The 23390-nt window shown below is 47.4% G+C and overlaps 1 protein-coding gene across 3 annotated transcripts in view; it reads right to left on the bottom strand.

Moving 5' to 3' along the window:
• POLR1A (RNA polymerase I subunit A) overlaps positions 1-23390 on the bottom strand; it is a 76283-nt gene that overhangs the window by 34543 nt on the left and 18350 nt on the right. For all 3 annotated transcript variants that reach the window (XM_004271599.3, XM_033431370.2, XM_033431371.2), the window contains exons 8-14: positions 22506-22611; positions 22059-22221; positions 19299-19469; positions 19038-19160; positions 16169-16399; positions 9359-9613; positions 4529-4720 (exon numbers count right to left, since the gene is read on the bottom strand). In XM_004271599.3, coding sequence (XP_004271647.1) covers positions 4529-4720; positions 9359-9613; positions 16169-16399; positions 19038-19160; positions 19299-19469; positions 22059-22221; positions 22506-22611 — 1241 coding nt within the window. The remainder of the gene's footprint in view (positions 1-4528; positions 4721-9358; positions 9614-16168; positions 16400-19037; positions 19161-19298; positions 19470-22058; positions 22222-22505; positions 22612-23390) is intronic.

The following is a 23390-nucleotide window of genomic DNA, read 5'->3' as shown; positions in this document are numbered from 1 at the left end:
ACATAAAGAACTTCTGATCATTAGAAAACAGCATTAAGTGAAAGGGCAAAAAGGCCAGCCATCAAGCAGAAGGAATACACATATCTGGCAATGGACTTACACTAGAATATATTTCTAAAACTCTTACCTAGTAATAAGAGAATGGCATAGACTAAAAAAAAGGCAAAAGACTTGAACAGGCACTTCACAAAAGATGAGATCCCAGTGGCCATAAGCATATGAAGAGGTGCTCAACCTCACTTGTCATTAAGGAAATGTAAATTAAAAGCACAATAAGACACCACTACACACCCATTTCAAGGGCTAAATTTACAGATGGGGGAAAAAACAAAAAATAAAAGACACCCAAACGAAATGGGACAATAATATGAAGTTCTGCTGAGAATAAGGAGTAACTGGAACTCTCATGCCCTGCTGGTAGAGGTGTAAACTGCTACAAGCACTTTGGAAACCTGTTTATTAAACTCTTTATTAAAGTTGAAGGTAGATCTTATGACTCAGCAATTTGATTCCTTGGCATTTAGTCATCAGAATGCATATATATGCTCAGCAAAAGACATGTACAAGAATGTCATTGAAGCCCTATTTGTAATAGCCAAATGAAGACGATCGAAGACAACCCAAATGTCCATCAACGGTAAAATGGACAAATGTATAATAGTATATTCATATAATATAATACCACACATCAACAAAAGTGAATAAACTACCACCATATGTGACGACATGAGTGACTCACACAAAGAAATGATTTACTCTATGATCCCATTTTTGTAAAGTTCAAGAAAAGACAAAACTTACCTATAGTGTTAGAAGTCAGGTGAGTGGCTACCTTTGGGGAGGGGCAGAAATTGAGAGGGGCCTGGAAGGGTCTTCTGGGGGTGTTGGTGCTATTCTACTTTCTGATCTAGGTGACGACTTATGTATTCACTTTGGGAACACTCATTGAGCTATATATGCTCGAGATCTGCAGTGACGGGCAAATCTTCTTCCTTTACATGCTCTCTCATTTTCAACACATGGTGAGAGACCTCCGGTTCTTAGGTGGAAAGAAAACCACTGGAGAGGCTGTATAAAATGCCCTGGAGAAATAGCCTAACACTTAATTTGCTAGGGCAGTACAAATAAATTTCCCAAGCTAAGTTCCTTATTTCCTGATTCAAAACATGGCTTTTCTCTGTAGAATCAGACTGAGTCACTAACAAATTCTTGTGCAGTGCAGTCACTCTTCCCCTTTTCATCTCTTTGCAAAGAAATAACAGCCTGTACCAACCTCTCAAAAAACACTGAAAAATCTCAACTGCAACAGAAATAAAACCTGGGCCTATTTTCCAATTCGATTTCATTATAAAATAAGCATAGGCCAGACATGGTAAACAGTGAAAAAGAAATTATTCCTAACACAAACCAAATTACTCTATCACTTTGATCTTTTTTATGTCAAAGGTTTTGCTCATATACATTTTTAACACGTTCCAACTGTGATTACACATAGAACTGTGTAGTCTATTTCTTCTTTCAACATTATGTCAGAGAATTTTCCAGACGGTTACATAACTTTTTAAAACCACTATTTTAAACAACTACATAATATCTTAACAAATGGATGTCCCACAATTTACTTAGCCCCAGTGCTGGGTATCTAGGTTTTTCTAATTTCCACCACTATAAACCACAATGTCATGGACTGCATTTTTCAAGTTATTTTACTATACTTCAGATGATTTCCTTAGGCTGGATTCTCAGATTGAAGGGAATGAACATATTCGTAGCTCTAGATATACAGTCTTTGTCAACTATTTGGTTCTATTTTGAACTCACTGCTTATGTTTAAACAAAATCCTAATAACTTCTGGACACTTACTTAAGAATTAAAATCCCTTTAGGTCCAAGATAACTTGAGATGACTTACAAAATAAAGACACCTAAAAAAGAAATAATAAAAAGAATATAAGTGGACAAATACATATAACCAGCTGAACTGGGGGCTAGCAAACTACAGCCTATAGGCCAAATCTGGCCCACCATCTGTTTTTGTAAATAAAGTTATATTGAATCGCAGTCATGCTCATTCATTTAAGCCTTGTCTATGTCTGCTTTCACGTGACAATGGCAGAGCTGAGTAGTTGTAACTCAGAGACTGGATGACCAACAAAGCCTAAAATATTTTCTCTCTGGATTTTACAGAAAAAGCTCACCAATCCCTGAACTAAACTTAACTGCAAAATTCCCCATCTATTCTGTTAAATCAACTTCGTTTCTGGCCAGGATAGAAAAATGGTGACCTGATTTCACATCCACTAGAAACAAAAACAGTAACAACAAAAGCAGACATGAACATGAAACATGAATATAAAACAAAGGTTTTCGATACAGTGACCTTAGGAAGTGAAGGACAGGGATCAGCAAGGATATAGTACACTTGAACTATCTATCACCTGAACCTGACTGACATTTGCAGAGCACGCCATCCAACAACAGCGGAATACATATTATTTTTAAGGACACACGGATCATTTACCAAGACAGACTGTATTTGAAGTCATAAAACAAATCTCAATAAATTGAAAAGGATTCAAGTTATCCAAGGTATGTTCTCTGGCCACAGTGGAATTAAATTTGCAATCAGTAATACAGACATCTGGAAAAACCCCTAAATATTTGGAAACTAAATCATATACTTCTAAATAACTCAGGGGTCAAAAAAAGAGAAATTAGCAAGTATTCTGAAGTGAATGTAAATGAAAATACAACATGCTTAGGGGAAATTTTATATATAAAATGCCAATATTAAAAAAAGGAAAAAAGTTTCAAATCAGTGACTTCTGTTTCAACCTTAAGTAACTAAAAAAGAAAAGCAAATCAAACCCAAAGTAAACAGAAGAAAGGAAATAAAGATCAAAGTGAAATCAATGAAACAGAAAAATAGAGAAAGTCAATAATAGCTGGTTCTCTGTGAACAATAAAACTGACAGACCTCTAAGCAAACTGAGCAGGAAAAAGAGAGAAGACACAAATTACCACTGTCAGAAATGAGACAGGAGACCCACCTTCAGACTCTACAAATAGAAAACGAAAGTAAAGGAATATGATGAATAACTTTACGCCTATAAATTCAATAACTTAGATGAAATTCCTTGAAAAAACAAAGCAGTATAGTTCCTCCAAGAAGAAAGAGATAAACTAAATAGCCCTATATGTATTAGAGAAATAGAAATTTTAGTTAAACAAATCTTCCTAAAGAGAAAACTCCAGGTCCAGATGGCTCCACTGGTGAATTCCACCAAACATTTAACGAAAAAATAATATCAATACTACACAAACTCTGGGGACTTCCCTGGTGGCGCAGTAGTTAAGAATCCGCCTGCCAATGTAGGGTACATGGGTTCGAGCCCTGGTCCGGGAAGGTCCCACATGCCGTGAAGCAACTAAGCCCGCAAGCCACAACTACTGAGCCTGCACTCTAGAGCCCGCGAGCCACAACTACTGAGCCTACGTGCCACAGCTACCGAAGCCCACGTGCCTAGAGCCTGTGCTCCGCAGCAAGAGAAGCCACTGCAATGAGAAGCCCACTCACCGCAACGAAGAGTAGCCCTCAATAGCCGCAACTAGAGAAAGCCCATGCGCAGCAGTGAAGACCCAACACGGTCAAAAATAAATAAATAAATTTATTTTTTAAAAAAATACTATACAAACTCTTACAGAAAACGGAAGAAGAGTAAATACTTCCCAACTCATCCTATGAAGCCAATGTTACCCTGATACCAAAACCAGGCAAACATATGACAAGAAAACCACCTATCAAAATCCCTCATGTACACAGAGGCAAAAAATTCTACACGAAAGTTTAGCAAACACTACCTCATAACCAAGTAAGGTTTATCTCAGGAATACAAGTTGGCTCAGTAACTAAAAAGCAGTCAAGTCCCAGGTCCACAGATTTAAAGAACTGCAGAGCTAGGAGAGACCTTAGGGCTCGTCAACCTGAAACCTTTTGTTTTATAAATGAAGAGCTGAGGCTGACAGAGCCAAGGTCACGTAACTGATTAAGTATAGTATGATGGCCTGGGTGTTAGAAAGTCCTGGGTTTGAATCCCAACTCTGGCTCCTATGGACTTGGGCATGTAACAGCTTCTCCAAACTTCGTTATCCTCATCTGCTAAATGGTGAAAATGATGGCTTCTGCATCGCAGGTTGGTTGTGAGGGTTAAGTAAGATAACATATTTGAAGCACTCCCAACAAACCTTGACTACTGCTACCATCAGCACCACTGCCTATTACCACCATATCTGGATTCTGAGGACACGGAGTTTAAGTTAGAAGCAAAGGACGGAAACTATGCAGCTTACGCTTAGCAGACACTCCCTTGAAACCATCTACACCCAAAAACCCCATCAAAGAGGGAGTCAGACTATTGTTTGATTTGCCATTTCTGTTTCTGGCCTGGGCTCTCCTGGGAACCAAAACCTCTTTACTGAGTGGCCTGTTTCCTTGTTTTATAGCCACCGTTTGTTTTCTCCCAATTACCTGCTTTCCTGTCCACAGCGGACAGGGCTTCAGGATGGCAGGAGGAAAGAGCTTCACACGCCCCACTCTGTCTGTGAGTCCTCGGTACACCAGCTCCATATACTGCTCCCGGCTGAAAAAGCAGCCTCGAATGGTCATGTTTGCACCCGAAACCATGTGATCTTGGATCAGCCCTGCCAATGGCTGGCCATCCTACAAACCAAAACAGATAAGAGGAGAACAAAGAAAAAACTGAAGTCGCATTCTAATGCCTAATCCTGTGCTTGGGAGCTGCCCGCTAGCAACAGCCCTCCTTCACATCCCCGTACTGTCCTGTCTCTGAGCCGCACCAGGCCGGTGCTTGGGCTTCCCATCTTGAGAGCAAACTGCCTACCAGAGCACATGACCAGGGCTTCCTGACCAGCTCCCACCTTTGTCTTTTGCCCACTGTTCTGTATCAAAACTGCTGCAAATTCATCCAGGCCCCCAGCCTTCTCTCCATAATCCTATCTGTTTCTAGTTACTCCACATATTTCTGGCATTTATGCATACATTTGGTCTGGCTGCTGTTGGCTGTGTCCTTGTTTTTATATTTTGGTTTTACGCTTTGGTATTTTTCACACATTTCTGGCCTGGTTCTCCTCTAAATCAGTCATCCATTCAACAAATATTTATTGAGAGCCTACTGTATGCCTAGGCACTGGGTCAGACCTTTAATCTACTCCAGTGGCCCAAGCAGACACGATTCTTCATGATGAGAAAGAGCTAGACAGTAAACAAATGACTGGACAGATACATTATCACAAAGAGTTTTAAATACGGGAGGAAAATAACAGGATGGGTCATCACATAGATTTGGGGTGAGGAGGTTGGTCAGGAATGGTCTGAGGGGCAGTATTGCAGCTTGGCCTGAGGAGTGACTTGGAGTGGGCCAGCGCAGGGAGGGTGGGGTTCGGGCAGAGGTTCCTCAAGAGGGTTGTGGAGGGCTTTGACGTGTGTGACTGCAGAAGGAAAGAATGCCTGCTGTCAGCGTCTCTTCATACTGTAGCATGTATTCATGGCAGGCTGTTATTTACCAGATGTCAAAACAAGGGCCTTTATAAAAGCCCTGGTTGGGTGGGTACATTCATCTTTCCACAGCCTTTCTGATCCCCAGCCTCCTGCACCCTATCTGCAGGTGTGCATTCATGGCAACATAAGGCACACTAAAGTTAACATAGCTGTGCCCACCAACATTCTCTAAGCAGTTTTTGCAACCTTTTCAATGTTTATGGGAACTTGAGAAATATCTGTGCCTTGGCTCTACAGATTGTTATCATTTGCTTATTTGTTAAATACTGTCCAATATTATGTCCATGTTTCATAACTAAGGAACTCACAAGTGCAGCCATGGAGAAGCGCCAGGAATTTAACCACATGCACTAATTCAAAGGCTAAAAAGGATGCTTGTTAAACAGTCTCAATACTGTGGCAACGGGCTTTACGTAAACTCAAAGATAATCATTACAGATGAGCTGAATAGGTGGTGCAGACGGAAGGCAAGATCAGATGGGGCACGCGGCCCTTCTTACGAAGGCTCTGAGTTATGAACGTGAATAAAAAATTACACTCTGTGTCTTGTTCCAAAGACAAGGTCTTATTTTGCTTAGAGGAAAAACCCAAAACAGTATTAGGCATTTGACTCATCCCACAGTCTTTGGGGGCAGATATAGATTTTCCCTTTTGCTTTTTTCCTTTAAAGAACATAATTATAAGTTATGGGATCTAGTCAGTGCCTTCTCTCTCCATCCAGACTTTTCCATGACTAAAAAATTACCTTAATGGCTAAATTGCTTTCAATGCAATAATCATGAATTCTAGGGAGGAATACTGATTAAAGCAATTTACTAAGGGTCTACTTATAATTCTGAATTTCCTAAATCTGCTTAGGATCAGAAAGACCATCTCTGAATCAAAAACCCAGGTAACTGTCAGCTATCCTATTCCACCTAATATCACAGCAAAATGACATTAAAATTGATGTCTTTGGTCAGGATGCTTTGAGAATTAGGGTATTCTGTGACTTGAATTTCGTAGCTAAGTCAAAGTCTGGAAACTATGTCTCAAGCCTTGTTAAAAAAACTCCCATGAAGCATTGGCCCTCAATAGAGACAACAAACAGAAGAAAAAAATAGAATCCACACAGAAACATGTAAATGAAAAGTGTAACTGTTTTCCTGGAACAGAAACAGCTAAAGTTCCATTCCTCTCCTATTTTAAGTAAGAAGACAACCTCCAACCCTGTTAAACACATATAACCAATAATAAAATGAACTTAAATCGGCGACTATGGTTAGTCAAGGAAGAGAACCTAGAAATAGAGAAGAAACAGAATAATGAACAAAGGGAAACAGAAACAAAGGGAAATAAAGACACGCCAAGAAAAATTCCCCAAAAATGGCTTAGGAAAACCAGCTCTTGTCCTTTTAGGACTTTGCCAACAAAGTACATGTTTCATTTTTATAACCATTAGCAAAAAAATAACGATTCCACCTCGGCATTCACACTGAGGACGAAACAAAATTTATCAAGAATCAAAAGCTCTTTACCTCTGACAAAAGAAATTGTCTGAGGGAATTCCCTAGCGGTCCAGTGGTTAGGGCTCTGCATTTTCACTGCTGAGGACGCGGGTTCAATCCCTGGTTGGGGAACTAAGATCCCAACACACCGCACAGAATGGCCAAAAAAAAAAAAAATTTATCTGAAAGTAAAGTGAACCCTCAGGTCATCCCCTAGAAGTGTTGTTTTTTGTTTTTACTCTTTAAGAATTTCGTTTACTGATGTAAGCTTATTGATCTGTGTTCTCCCTGTCTCCTGACCTAAAACTCATGGGCAGGTGAGCATATGAGGCACATCTGGATTTTACATAGTCCAGCTCTGCGCAGGACATGCCGTAAGCAATGAGGTCGCCTATTCTACCTTATTCAATCAAAATCAAGTATAGCACATCCCAATTCATTGGCCTGAGAACTTCGGAGCACCCCAACTCCCCATGTGGCTAAAGTCCAGAGGTCACTCTGCCGGCAAAAAGATGAACCACCTGCTGCTCGCTGGTAGTATCCCCTGTGGTGAAATGTGACACTCCCTTTAGAGAGCCAGACAGCCGGTTCAGTCCTGGGAACCACTCACTCACTGCCACGTGCCCTCAGCCAGGCCCAGCCTCGCCTGTCAGCGGGGCTAATCACACACAAGGCTGAGCACACAGGCTTGGGGGGTCAACGGTGCTGGGTTCAAGTCCCAGCTTCGTCACTGGCTGGCAAGTCACTCACCGGTGTTTCCTCATCTGAAAATTGCACTCACCTCCTAAGGCTGTCGTGAGGACTAAGTGAGAATGTTTGCCAACTGCTCAGAGCAGTGCCTGAGGCACAGGGAGCGCTCAGCAGACGGTGGCAAAGCCACCACCATCATAGCTACCATGGATATGATTTACATAAAAAGACAAAAAGCCAATTTTTAAATTACTCAAATTATTTCCTTCTAATTATTTCTTCTTTTTCTTCTAATTATTAGTAAAATCATTACGAATTGCTAGTAAAATTATTAGTAAAAATTAACCAAATTATTTCTTCTACTTTCTGGGGGACCTGAGTGGGCCCCTAAACCCCTCCTGCCTATTGTCAGCCCCTTCACTCACCAACAGCCAGCTAAGGTGGGTGGAGAAGGGAAAGAAAGTTATATTCAAATAACTGAGTCCAGGATGAAGCCACAGTGGTGTGTCTGGTAGGCAGCGAGGCTGGGACGCTCGGACCCTGGCCACCTGCCTGATTCCCCAGGTGGGACTTGACGGGGGAAGAGAAGTTCCCAGGAGAAGAGGTTACTAATCGATGAGGGACATCTCCGAGCAGCCTCTGGTGCTTCCTGGGTGCAGAGGTCTCCCTCTCTTCTGTGGAAGGGCAGCAGGGTCCGCACAGCCGAGAAGAACAAGCCACAAGGATCTGGGAGTTCCTGGCCCTTCCTCCTCCTCAGCTCTGTGCCCTTCGGTAAGTTACACCATTTTTTTTTTTTTTTTTTTGCTGCGCCCGTTGCATGTGGGATCTTAGTTCCCCGACCAGAGATGCAAGCTGCGCCTCTTGCAATGCAAGCAAGGAGTCTTAACCACTGGACCGACAGGGAACTCCCTACACCGTTTCTTCATGTGTAAATGCGGACGTTAGCAGTACCTACCCCAAGGAGTGCGGGGAGGAAGAAGGGAGAGGCCTCCAACGTGCTTTGTAGTGTCTGACACTGAAAAAGTGTTTGGCAAACGGTAGCCATAGTTCTTTATTATTATTACTACTCCACACTGCAGCCCAAATGAACGATGTATCATCGTGAAACACTGTGACGCAAACGGCTCATAAAGGAAGGGATTCACAGAGGAGACTCCTCATGGGCTGGAGGGGAATTTCATCTAGACCCTTGGGGTTACGTTGTCTCTTAAAACTCCTGCTTGTCCAGACTCAAAGGATCAGAGTCATCTGTGGACCTCGGGGACCCTCACAGCTGGGATGCTAATGCTTGCCAGAGGCTAGTAAGTTGTAGAATCCAAACAGACTGGAAGACAAGACCTATTATACAGCTACTAACCTCAGCGTTCTGGGGTGACTGTTACAACTTCTTTCCTGCCACCTTAAGGGGCAGCAAGAGAGAACCCTTTCCCTGCCTCTAGCCACTAGAGAGCTGAAGACCCCACCCGGAAGAAGCCAAGACCTTCTGTTCCACATGCCCCTGCCCTAGAGCCACCCACTGACTCCAGGAGCTGGCAAGGGCCCGGACCTGGACTGCCAAGTTGTGCTGGCAATGACCATGGAACCGCCTCAAGGTCAGACCTACCTTGGGAACAAGGTACTGCTGATCCGTGCAGGCCAGGACGTAGGCCTCGGCCCGGCCCAGTTCACTCTGAGGGAAGTGGGCGTTCATCTCGTCTCCATCAAAGTCGGCGTTGTAGGCCTTGCAGTTGGCATAGTGGAGCCGCAGGACCTTCTCCTCGGGCAGGATGCGGGCGCGATGCGCCTGGATGGAGGGCCTGTGCAGGGTGGGCTGTCGGTTCAGGAGGAGAATGTCCCCATTCTTCACGTGCCGGCATACCTGGGGGCACAGGAGAGAACAGGGTGAGCAGCAGCGACTTCGGCAACATCGCTACTATTCCAAGGGCTCACCTTGGCCTGCGCTGAGTGTGCCTTCTGTCTGTCTCAGGTTTTATTCAACTAAATAAAAGGAGAACTTTTACTCTGGACTGAAACCCTAGAAATCTTTGAGAAATAGCTACTAAGCCCCTCTGGTACTCTGAGAAATAGCTGCTAGCCCAGCAGAGTCCTGTCCTGGCTCTGGGCACAGAGGCATATGCCAATGAGGCTACAGGCTCCTGTCCAGTAATCTCTTGTCTTCTTCAGAGATGCATAACCTTTCCGGAGTTTGAATTCCTCTGCGAATTAATCTGAAGAAAGAAAGAGACACATCTGAAGACAGCATATCTACATATAACCATAAAACTCCTGGTCTGCCAGATCTAGAAGGATCTGGCAGACCTCTAGAATCCCCGCCAGGGCCACATCTGAATACGTTATTCGAAATGTGAATTCCACGTTTTAGAAATACTTGCCCAACAGAGCAAGTCCAGCAGAGCCAGGACTGAAACACAGGGTTCCTGATTCCCAGTTCAATGCTCTCTGCAAATGTTTTATTGCACTTAAAAATTAATAATAAGTTTAAATTGCATGGTCTTCTGGGAAAGCAATTTCACAATAGATTTTAAAACATTTAAAACTTATTTCCTTTTGTCAACGCAAGGTTCTAAGAATGTGCATGTTTATGCAGCAGTGTTAACAGTGGCAAGAACTGGGAAAAACCTGGCTGCCCCACAGAATGGGCATTGGTGGCTAAATCATGGTATGTATTGTGGAATATTATGTAATGATGAAAAAGGATGACTTAACCCTATAATAGTCCTAAAGTGATGGCAATAATGTATTCCAGTAAAAGAAAAACAATCCAGGTGCCATCTAAGGTGATAGGATGAGGCAATTTAAAACCCAACCCAGGGGCTTCCCCTGGCAGTCCAGTGGTTAAAAGACTCCAGGCTTTCGGTGCAGGGTGCATGGGTTCTTAGCGAACTAAGATCCCACATGCCACGCAGCACGGCCAAAAAATAAATAAATAAAACCCAACCCAACTCTACGGGTTTATAAACACGAGGGAAAAGGGCACTTAGATCCTCACTGAGCTGTTTCTATGCTCTCCTTGAGGCAGGGACACACGGGAGGAAGAGTAAGGCACAGATCATCACCTTTACCTTTATACGTCTTAGTGATGTTCGTGTTACAACGAGCGCGTACTACTTCTATGCAATTTCTTTAAAAGATCTTCAACTATTTCTAAAGAAAGCAAGAAAAACTGCACAAGTGATGCTTACTGTGGGGGAAAGCACAGAAAATACAGACAAACTTAAAGAAGAGAATGAAAACCACAAGTAACTTTACTCCTTAAAGACAACCAACGCTCACGCTTTTTTGTTCCTTACCAATATCAATATGCCACTGGTCACGTCCTCCTGACAGAACACCTCCTCCCACAAAGCTGACTTTAGTATAAGGTCCTTAATCTTACGCTATATTAATTACTGGGCTTCCCAAATGATGAACAGAGACGCCACTTTAAAAAACAAATGCAGGGTTCCCTGGTGGCACAGTGGCTGAGAGTCTGCCTGCCAATGCAGGAGACACGGGTTCGTACCCCAGTCTGGGAAGATCCCACATGCCGCGAAGCAGCTGGGCCCGTGAGCCATGGCCGCTGAGTCTGCGTGTCCGAAGCCTGTGCTCCGCAACGGGAGAGGCCACAACAGTGAGAGGCCCGCATACCGCAAAAAAAACCCCAAAAAACAAAAAAAAAACAAATGCATTGGAATTCCCTGGTGGTCCAGTGGTTAGGACTCCACGCTCTCACTGCGGGGGTCTGGGTTCAAGCCCTGGTCGGGGAACTAAGACCCCACAAGCCTTGCGGCACGGCCAAAAAATTTTTTTAAATAATAAAATAAAAATAAAAAAACAAATGCATGAGGCAACTGTTACCCCAATCATTTTGCAGGCTGCCCTTAGCAGCCCAGAGGAATTGTGGAGACTCAGTGAGGCCTCCCCCTATCCCAAGTCTCCCCTAAATTATCCAGCAGATAACCGGTTGGGGGGAAACAAATTACTCCAAGTCTGGTTTCTTCTTATGTCGTCCACATTATGAAGTTGTATCAGAAAGCTGGCTGCAGAAGGAGGCTAGAGGTCAACAAGAGATGCTCCCCACCCACCTCCGCGCATCCGTTTGGCTGGGCTGACAGTGTCCTCCAACTCAGGGAAGCAGGGAGCACACCCCTCAAATTCTAAAAGGCAGTCCTAAAAGCAGCTAGCGGGGAGGCAGTCTCTCTGCTCCCAAGGAATTCAAACCCGTCCTCCCCCCACCCCCATATCCGTGTTTCCAAGGAGACCTGGATTCTGAGGATTCCCAGGAGTGGCTGCCTAGGGCACGTCACGGAGCCTGAACTGACTTTCAAGGTCTATTTCTTTAGCTTCTCAAGGAAGAAACTGCCGGGACCTGTGGCTTGGGTCCCAAACCCCGGGCTCGCCTCGGATCTGAGTCTCGAAAATTCGAGACATCCTCCAGCGTAAGCAAACCCCACAGCTGGGAAGGCTCGCAGGCCCGGCCAGCAGGCACCAGCCAATCCAAACAGAAGCCCTGGAGCACAGGGTGCTCCCCTCGCCAACCCAAACTTGAGGCCCTTCCTTTCTCTTGTCTCTAAATAAATACCGCAGCGAAAATTAGTGTGCCCCAGTGCCCGGGTCAGAGTTCCCAGGGGCAGAGCCGGAGCCAAAGAGCTGCTCCTGGCTGACTGCTGGGCCGGGAAATGAGGCTTGGCCGCCCTGCCCACTTTCTACTCCATTTACCAGGCCCAGGAGAAGGGGCAGAGACTTCACCCCTCCCAGGGGAAATGGCTTCTTCCACTCCCCCCTCCCCCTTCTCATCTAACCTGCAGTTTGTCCTTTCCTGGACCTGGGTCTGTCCCTCCCAGTCACATCACCTGGCCCTTTGGCCCAGGTCCTGATCTAATGTGTTCCACAGGAACACAGTAACCAAAAAAGTACTTTACAAATTACAAATGAATTGTAAATGCACACATATCTGACTACATATATAAACCTTACATATGACATCACTAAGATTTTTGGAAACTAAAGATAATCACCTTTAGACCCCAGGTCCCAATATAAGCACCACTTTTGTTTCATAAGTTCCCTTCCTGTCTTTGCCCCAGGGCCACATCCTCAGGTCAAATGTGGCCCTCACACCTCAGAGCCTCCTGCGTCTCATCCTGGACCCGTCCAGTCCACAGGGGTTTCCCAAGTGCCTCCTACATGCTGGGTACTGGGGACAGTGGAGGGCCGAACACCCTGCTCTGTCCTCACGGGGTTTAGGAACTCGAGGTCAGTCAGATGGGGGTACCTGGAGTGACAACATAACGCAATGAGGGTTGGGGGGGTGAGGTGGGACACACCGTGGGGGGGGACCCCATTCATGGTGTAAAAGGGGCAAACTGCAGGCCACCTGCTTTTGCAACTAGAGTTTTTTGGAACACAGCCGTCCCCATTGACTCTGTACTGCCGTGGCGGCTTTCACGCTACACAGGCGGGGCTGAGCAGCTGCAACAGAGACCGTGTGGCCCGCAAAGCCTAAGATATTTACTATCTGGCCCTTGGTTGAAAAAGGCTGTGGACCCCTGCCCTAGAGGAACGAAGGCTTTGCAGAAGGACGAGTGGGCCACGGCTGGGGAGTGTCGGGGAGGACACAGTATTCCCGGCAGGGACGGCAAGTTCAAGGCCTGAAGGGGAGAAAGAGGCCCACATCGATGGGACGCCGAGAGGTGGGGCTGGGAGACAAGGCAGGGACAGCGTGCTTGGGATGTGAACTTAGGCTGGGGGACAGGCCACTGGGCCAACCTCACTCAATCTCCCGGCTGCTGAGAACTCATTTCCGTCGCTTCCCACGAGCTGACCTGAGTGTGCAGTGAGGCCAACCTGCCCTCTCCTAAGCCCACCCCCAGCCCCACAGACGTAACAAGGCCACGGGAAGGAAGCTCCCCTGCGCGTCTGCCCATCCTCACTCCCCACTAATGTCAGAAACCCCCGTATCCTTTTGCTTTTGCTCCAGTCACAGATGAAGCTACTGCTTCGCTGCCTCATCACAAAGGCCCTGAAGCCCAGCTCCCCCCACTTTGTTCCAACGGCTCTCCTGGGTCACACATGACCTTCATGTGGACAAATCTGCATCTTCCTTCCGTTTCCTCACTCTTCTTAAACTTCATATTTAACTCCACAAACACCTACTAAATGCCTCTGGGAGATGCAAACATACTCTGGGGCTGGTCTTGACCGGGAAGAACCCCCCCAGCGCAGGTGGGAGACAGAGGCAGATACCGAGAGCGAGCCCTCTCTCCCTCGGTGTCCTCCCCTACCTGCCTCCTGCTTCCACAGGTGCCCCCACTGCATTTTCTCTCTGTTGTACTTTGTGCTCAAAGAGTTTAACTCGGATAATTTCATTTCTTTTTTTTTTTTTTTTTTGACTGCACCACGTGACTTGCGGGATCTTAGTTTCCCGACTAGGGATGGAACCCGTGTCCCCCTGCAGTAGAAGCTCGGAGTCCTAACCCCTGGACTGGCAGGGAATTCCTGATGATTTCAGTTCTTAACTCTATGCCCCCCTAACCTAAGTGCCACATTTCTACCTTTTACGGGAGACTAGCTAGCCCTTAGATTCTCCACCGTGACCTCAGTTCAGAAGGACCCAGACACACCTCCTTCCAGGGCACTGGAAACCACGCTTCCTTCTCACCTTCTCTCTTTTACAGCCCTGACACTCAGCCTACAGCCAAGCCCCCCTACTTCAAGGTCCCCTTGAAACACACCCTGCTTTCACCCTCGGTTCCCCTGCAGCCCCCGGGCTGGCCCTCAACTGCCCCCTGGTGACTCCAAACTCGCCCTGCATGCCTACCCTGCCCACAGCCCTCTTTGCTTCTCCAGCTTCATGCGGGTAAAGTCACCGTCCCCCGTCGCTGTTCCCTTGTGTCCACCACGCCACTCAGCAGCGGTGACACATTTATGGTCTCATTCCCTGGGGGTGCCCCTACCAGGCCGTCCACCCCGAGACAGCAGGATCTCATCCACGGTGCCTGGCAGAGTACCTGACCCCACTCTGCTCTCTTCTCTCAATTTTTTTCTCAAAATGTCCTACTGTGAGACTGTTTCACATGCTCGACTTGAGTTAGTAGGAAGATTACCAGTGTTTGCCTTGCTTCACCATAAATTATGAAAAACACACCTTGATTTCTCCTGCATCTTTCTCACAGCTCCTAGCAAAACACTAGGCACTTAAAAATGGCAGAATAGTCCCGTGAGCCTGAACACAAACCTCACTTAATGCACGAGAAAAAAAACAAAACAGGTGATTAGATTTGCGTCTGCATGTGCCCCCTGCCACCAAACCAGAAAACGCATGGTCTGTTCCTGCTTGACCGCAGGACAGCGGTGAGATGGAGAGGAAGCAAGAGGACAGGACGTGGTGAAGAGCAGCGGGGACCAATGGTCACCGTGACGAGGCTTCCTCTCCCCCTCTGTCCTCCAACCAAAGTTCCTTCAAGGACCAGTGGTCCTCTGTAGAGCTCAAACCCACTAAAGAGAAGACCTAGTCGGCCACTGGGTCTGGATGTGTCAGAGGGCAAGAGGAGGTCTAACAAGCGTGCAAGTGGGTGCGGGAGACACACTCAGTTATCCCCTGACTCTGGGCAGTCACCATAAATTAATCCCAAATCCAGTCCATTTCACTCTAGCAACTTCCGCCACTGTTGCCTGGTTAGCCGTTATTTGCTATACCCCTCCCAGCAGGAATGGTTATTATTTGACACAGACACAAGTGATGTCACCCACCCATCTGTCCTCAGCAGACATTGCTAATCCATCATATACTCTTTCCGGTGAAGCCCAGATAAAGCCTCAGGATCCCTTAACACAGTACTACAGGCAAGAACTAGCAGTCCCCCGGAAGTAAAGTATCAGATGAAACCTGTCAGTTTTCAGTTATCCGACACAGAACGTTCCCTTCCTTTAGGGCAGTTCTCAAACTTTAGCATGCAGAAGAACCCTCTGCAGAGCTTCTTAATATACGGATTCCTAGGTTCCATTCCCAGAGAGACTAATTCAGGGGTGGGGGGGAGGGAGAGGGGAAGGAACGAATGTGCATTTCCTACCAGCCCCAGGGATGCTGCTGCCTGAGGACCACCCTTTGAGCAGCCCTGTTCAAGGGCAGCAAATCACAACAGAGTTATAATTAAAGAGCGTTTTTCAAGCCCCGACATGTACCCAGAATTGCGCTGCATGCATGGGATGGCCAAATGGAGTTTTTATTCATGGTGTTCAGGCCCTAGGGAACACCCACGTCTGGGGGCAGCTTCCCCTGGGGGTGGGGGGGCGGGGAGAGGGAAGGGGAGGCAGGAACTGCTCTCACAGCATTCCTGCATCTGCACTCCCTGAGGCCACAGCTGACAGCCGGCAGTCATGGGGAGCCAAGAGCAGGTGGCCGAGCCCCCGACCAAATCTGCCCATTACTCACAATTTTTGTCCCCTGGGGCTTAGGTGCCCCCATGGCTGGCGTCAGGAGCTGTTTGGCCACGGCCTCCCGCTGGGTTACGTTCGAGGCACTCAGGGCCGTGCGGCTGCCATCCTCGTTGATGACCATGGAGGCTCCTGGGTGCACACTGGGGCCGTTGATGACCGCCTGCCTCAGTTCCTGAACGTTCCAGGGGGTGACTGGCTGAGGGTAGGTCAGCTTTGTGGCAAACACCTGGAAACAAGGAGTGGATGTGAAAATTCAGGGCGGGCAGAAAGGTTACATGGACCCCCAGATCCAACTCAACAGGCTGTGTTACTTTTTCCCTAAGATGCAAAGGTACTCTCTGAGCCAAGAAGGTCGTCCTTCAGCAAGTAAAGCAGCATCCTCCCTGTCTTTTCCACATCTTTCCAGACCCGCTCCCTTAAGGAAAGAGATTGGGTCTCCTTTTCTAGCAGAGTCTGCTCGAAGAGAGTAATCTGAGTGTTGCAGTTTACGCAGAATTTTTTTTAACCCATTTAAAAATTTCACCATTTCCTGGTCTGCCAATAACACTCATTTAGTCCCAAAAGAGAGAAAATAGCATGGAACGCTAGCTTGAGAGAGACAGCAGATATCCACCCTCAAGTACCATTTTCTCCCATCAACACTTCCCCCATGCCTCCAGCAGCCATCTCTAACTGAAGGTGGCCCATGCCCTGAGCCCAGACACGCCATTCAAATCTCTTTACTTGCCCTGAGATGAAACTGATTTGGTCTCCTGATACATGAGAAAACTCAGTGCTCCATTTGACACACCGGACCTGCACCACACTCCAAGAAAAATGAATTCCCTGGTTAAGTAAGTTCTGAGCTACTGAATATTAAAACCCTTTGATGCTTCAAAAGGCACATATAAGTACATGGGCAACTCTGAGAAGTCCCAGGTAAAGGAACTTGCTAAATGCTGGCCAGGTCTCGACGTGAGTGGCTCTGTGTGAGAGGCCCTCCCCGCCCCGTGGCCCACTCCACTTCTGACCACTGCCTGACAGAGTGTACATGTACAGACTGTGCCCGACTTAGGATTTTGGGGGCTTTACGATGGTGCAAAAGCAACACGTGTTCAGTGGAAATTGTACTCCCCATTTTGAACCTAGGTGTCTTCCTGGGCTACTGACACGTTGTATGATACTCTCCTGAAGCAGGGTGGGGCGGCAGGCTGCAGCTGGCAGTCAGCCCCGTGATCACGAGGGTGAATAACCCACACACTCAGAGCCGTCCTGCTGTTCACTTTCAGGACAGTATTCAATAACTTAACCAGGGACATTCCACACTTTATTGAACATTATAAAACAGGCTTTGCATTAGATGATTTTGCCCAACTGTAGGCTAACATAAGTGTTCTGAGCACATTTAAGGCAGGTTAGACCTAAGCTATGCTGTTCAGTAGGTTAGGTCCGTTAAATGCATTTTCGACCCATGGCATTTTCAACTTAGGATGGGGTTTACAGGGATATAACCCCATCATAAGTTGAGGAAGATCTATACTCGTGTATCTGTTGATGCGTCTCCACTGCTGTAATGCAAGCCTCACGGGGGACATGCTAAGTCTGTCTGGTTCCCTGCTGGGTCTCTAGCTTACTTCCCAGACTTTGCCTCCTCTGCTTCTGTTAACACCTGTCCACAATGCTAGATGAGAAGGGCGTGCCACAAGGAACAAAGAGGCAGTTCACACACTCTGCTCCTCGCGGCTATCCTGCGAGTAATACCCCAGGCCACCATGGCCCTGAGGCTTGGGGTAGGCTGGAGATAGGCAGAGGGGGAAATTCAGAGTCCCTCCATTACCAAATGAACCCGGATCCAAGAAAGAGAGGACCTTTGAAGGTGGAAAAAGGAGCAACACTAAAGGCCCCTCCCACAGCCGGGGACCCTGGAGGCACCATGAGGCCAAAGCCAAAAGGGGCAGCCCCTGCCCTCTGTCCAAAGAGAGCAACGAACAGGTCTCCTCCCAGGGCCTCGGACTCAGGAACTTCCCAATGCCTCTCCCTGCCACCTGGCCCAGCTTCCAGATGCAAAGACCCCTGGGTTCCCAGGAGGCCATGGGCACCGGACTGGGCGTTCTCTGACTCTTGTCCCCTCCCACAAGAGCCCTTGCCCAGGAAGCCCATGTGTGCCCGAGGGAGGAGGCGGCAGCAGGTGGGAGTCCATCGGAACACTTGAGCTCTGCTCTCTGCTGCTCACCAGTCCTCCCAGGAGAGCGGCAGGGGGACCGTGCACAAGGAAGTGAGCCTCTCCGTGGAGGGAATTAAACCATCTTCTATTACTGACATCAAGGCCCATTAAGGAGGAAGCCGATTAAGGGGCCGCTGCTAACGAGCACCACAGCTTGTCGTGGTGGGGGAGTGAGAAAAGGAGGCTGGCTCCTTGAGGAAACACTAATGGGTGGATGGGGCAAACCGCCTGCCCCTGCGGATCTGGGAGGATGGGCGATGCCTGCTCTCTGGGGCTCCTCCACGGCCTGACTCCTGATACCGGCAAGTACACGGGACGGAGACACCCCCCGCTTCCCTCCCCCTCATCTCTGCCATGTATTCAATCTCACTAGGAAGGCTTAAAGATTAGGCCAAGACAGGCAGGAAGAAGCTAGGCGGGAGGGATGTGCACCCTGCCGTCTGCTTCCTGGTGGCCCGGGAGGTGGGTCTTCCTCGTGGGTAGAGGGTATTTGGAGACCAGGCAGGGATTGAGAGCAACGCTACCCCATGGCCTCAGGGTCCCCTCCGAACAGCTCGTCCGGGAAGAGGCAGAGGCTGTCCCCACCCAAGCCACTGCAGTCGGCCACGTGCCTTCTCCCCAGCCCTCCTCGCCACTCCCATCGCCACCTAACAGCACATACCATGGGAATTCCAATTTCATTGGTGTTGATGTACATGTCCGGGCAGATGACTGAGCGGGCTGCATAGTCTACTCGCTTTCCCATCATGTGCTTCCGGAATAAACCATCCTTCTTCTCCAGGATCTTTATGGGGAAAAAAGTCCACAGAAAGCATTAAAAAAAAAAAAAATTCAAATATGTTTATCATTTTCTTCCTTCAAGACAAACATGTTTACTATTTAACCCCTTTGGCTAGCAATGGGGATCCAACTCACTGCTCACCTGTCTAATGCCAGGGTACTTCTCCATCATTAATTTGTCCATCTCACTATCAAACACAATATTGACGTGGCTCTGAAGGCGAATCCAAATGTTGTAAAGTTTGTCTGTGAGGGACTGGCCTGGAAGTAGACTCAGAAAGGACCGGTCCATAGCGATCGAAGGGTCTTTTTCCTGGCCAAGACACAACCAAGAAAACAGGCGTGATGGAAGAACCTCAAAAAGGCCAGGCCTGGTTCCAGTTTTCTTTCTTACTAGAGCTCTGACAAATGATGAGCTCTGGAGTTTGCCTTTATGTCTTTTGAACTTGACAGATCAGTGGCAAAAGTAGTCCTAAATCTCTCCTGTCCACATGCATCAACAAAACATCAGCCCCACTACCTATTTACCAGCCCGTCTCTTTCTGGGAGTAAAATGAACTCAAATTTCTAAGAAGTCTCCTTCCTCTCCTTTTAAATTGACACACAATTATTATCTCACAGTTTCTGAGAGTCAGAAATCTGGGCACAGCTTAACTGGGTTCTCTGCTTCAGAGTCTCCCCCAGGCCACAATAAAGGAGTCATCCAGGGCTAGGGTCTCATCTGAAGGTTCAACTGGGGGAGGACCCACTTCTAAGCTGACACGGCTGTTGGCAGCATTCAGTTCCTTGAGGACTACTGGACCAAGGGCCTCAGTTTCTAGTTGGTTGTTGGCCAGAAGCCACCTTCAATTATTTGCTGTATGGGCTTCTCCAACATGGTAGCTTATTCCCTCAAAGTGTGCAGGCCAAGAAGGTAATGGATGTATCTGCTAGCAGCAGCTGAAGTCCCTTGGTATCTAATTCTTAAGGCAACGCTAGAAATTCTTCCCATGTCAATACTCTTCTTACGTAGCTCTGTTATCCTGTGAGATAACTGATTCTCGTATGGAGTTTCAGCTTTATTTATGGTTTTGGAAAAACTTAATCCAAAGCACTCATAAAGATGCAGGTGAAGTAATTTCTTAAAAGGAAAAGCGCTTGCCTTATGATTTCCTGCGCCATCAACTGAGATAAAGGCTATGTCAAGTTACTGGCTGATCTCCAGGCCTCAGTGAAATATTTAACCAATCCTTTCAATATTTCTGTCCCTGGCTCTGCCTCTTCCTCTTCTCCCACACCCGCCCAGGTGACAGGCCTCAAGGCAGTAAGCGGCCCTAGAGCACCACCTACTGACACTGTCTGGTCTCATGGGGCTGGGTACGGCACAGGAGAGAGACACATGGTCCTTTGTCCCAGGGTGGGTCAGATGAGAGAAGAAAGCTGCCAGCACTGAGAGGAGGGAGAGCGGAGGGTGGGGGAAGACCCAGTAAATGAGGATGTCTTGGACCCGTTAGTGATAGAGTGGGCTTGTCCTCAATCCTGAGGAATAGCAGGGTCTTCTCAGCTAGAGAGAGGACAGGCCTATTTTCTGTTCTGGCAGAAGGAGCCTCACAGGGAGAGATGGTCACCTACGTGATGACAGAGGCCCTGTCAGACTAACTCACTTCTTAGGACGTCACCTGACTCAGGGCCATGTGACTACTTGTGAAATGAGTGAGACCCTGTCTCACCTTGTATATTCTCGGTGCCTGGAGCGGCGCTAGCCCACCCACACAAGGCATTCACGATTCGTGAGAGGGCTGCCATGGGAATGGGACGTTGGGCGCAAGCGTGGGAAGAAACAACACACACTGTTAATCAGATGGCAGGAGGGCACTGGGACTTCAGGTAGCAAAAGGACCTCAGGAATCACAGAGGACACTGTTCATTTCTGCAGAGATTTAGCTTTTTCTCTTGGACAAAAGGCTGCCCTAGTTTCAAGGGATGTCAATGCAAAACCCTTAGCCCTGGTCACTGGAGCTGGCCATCCTAAGGCCTTCCCTCTGAAACTGAACTAGGACCTACAGATGGCAGATTTCTCTAATACTGAGGATTTTTAAAAGCACATTTGCCCCAGCAGATCAGAAAACTTAAGCAAAACCAAAGAAACCCCAAGCAGAAGGGCCGAGTAACCCAGAGCATGGGCGTCCGGGACAGACAGTGGCGCCACCTGGCGACAGGCCTGTCCCAGCAGGGGAAGGAGCCTGGAAGCCCTGACTATCTACTCAAGGCTGAGACGGTCCTTCCATTTGCATCCAGAGAGCATCTTAGAGATGGGAAGGATGTCAGTGATCTCAGCAAACTTCCTGAGCGCCTGACTCATCTTTATACCCACCGAGGACCTGGCCCACTGAAGGGGCTCGGGAAATGTCTGCTGAAACAGGAATTCAGCTCCACCGTTTACTGGAGAGGAAGCTGAGGCCCCAAATCTGACAGTCCTATTCTGGGAAATTCCTACAAATGACAACACTGCCTTCCTGACCCCAGTGCTGGAGACCTTCCTGAGCCAAAACCGGAGCTGGGTGGCATGGGCTCTGGTACCATAACCCAGGAGGGACATTCTTAGAGCTGAGGGCAGCAGACTGGTCTTTCTAGAGCTGCCAGGGAGAGCAGGTGGCCCAGAACACACCACATATAAAATCCCACCCCAGACCACATGCATTTTATAGTGGAGACAAGACCAAGAAGTTAAAGCAACTCAACCAAGGTCACCCCAGGCGTGATCGCTGGGGCCACGCTCAGACCCATGCTTTCCCCCAGACCTCGCCTGGTCCTCCCAAACCCACGGCTCACACACAGCTGTATAGAACTGCTAACAGGCATCTCCCAGGACCCAGAGCGTAGGGAGTCAGAACTACGACATCAGCTCCAAGGCGGCCCTGACCTCATCTGCGGCGGGTGCTGCCACCTCTCTTGGCAGCTCCTGTTCTTGGGCCATCAAGGCCAGAAGCTTTCGGATCAGAACCACATCCTTCATGACAGCCTGCAGGTTCACCGTCTGGCCGTTGGTGAACATCTGGTCCCCGAGGCGGCTGACGGGGCGATACCTGTAGGAGGACGCATGGCATCAGTGGGTGCTCAGCATGAAGGGCGTGTTCCTCAGCCTCTCACCCACCCCTACTTCACCACCACACTCAGAAAGAAACCCACATTCTTCCTGCACTCAGGAAGAAAGGAAAGGAAAATGCTCCTACCACCTGCCACCTGGGAGTGGAACAGATGTGCTAGTTCTCAGTGCCCGTGGCCCTTCCATCATCCTCTCCCAGAGGTCATTATTCAATTGTCCCAGAAGCCTTTGTCAGGTGAAATAAAGCCAATGAAAGGGCATTACCTTGAGGGCGGCACCACCAAGAAATCCAGAAAGAACATACTGGGATTGAATCCGGACTCCATGCCAACATCTTCCAGTCCCAGAAAAAGGTAATTCAGAAAGAATCCTGTGTTTGAAATAAACCAAAAGGATCATTTAAATCTATATGTAAGAGCATGGAAGGATGACCACGGAAATTTTACTGAGTGGAAAAAAAAAAATCCCAGAATGTAGGACGATATGTAGAGTAAGATCACACTTGTCTTTATAAAAACTAATGAGCAAAAAAACAGTCTCTGGGTGCTGTGAGCCTACACACAGGGGAGATGATGGGTTTAAAGACGGGTGCTACAGGGATGACAGTGCTTAGCCCAGGGGCTGCGATGGACAAGGATGGGAAACAAAAACTTTCACGTGCTTCTGGTTACGTTCCTGGATCATTAGACTCACGCGCACGCGTGCACACGACACACTTATTACTTTGGTATTTATAAGAAAATGTATTTGAAATAAACAAACAAAAATCAAATCAAAAAATAGTTTGTCTTCTTAAGATGGGTGGGATGGGGGCGTAGGTCCTAGAGGGAGGGGATATATGTACACATATAGCTGTTTCGATTCATTGTACAGCAGAAACTAACACAACATTGTAAAGCAACTATACCCCAATTAAAAAAATAATAACAACAACAACAAAAAGAAACAAAATAAAAAACCCTCCACGTAGATGCTACCAAGATCGTCTATGGATCAAAGCTGTGTTTCAAGTGTCTGGTAACCCCAAAAAAAGCTACAGAGAGAATTAATAGAACATGTCAGGGCCAACAACACTCATACTAACTTGAGTGCTATCTTTTTTCTGACATCACTTATCCCCTTAGCGAGATTTTCATTTTTAAGTGCTTG

This window comes from Orcinus orca, chromosome 13, assembly GCF_937001465.1.
Source record: "Orcinus orca chromosome 13, mOrcOrc1.1, whole genome shotgun sequence".
Lineage (NCBI taxonomy): Eukaryota > Metazoa > Chordata > Mammalia > Artiodactyla > Delphinidae > Orcinus > Orcinus orca.
The sequence above is the reverse complement of the archived record's forward strand: the minus strand, read 5'-3'. Positions and strand labels throughout refer to the sequence as shown.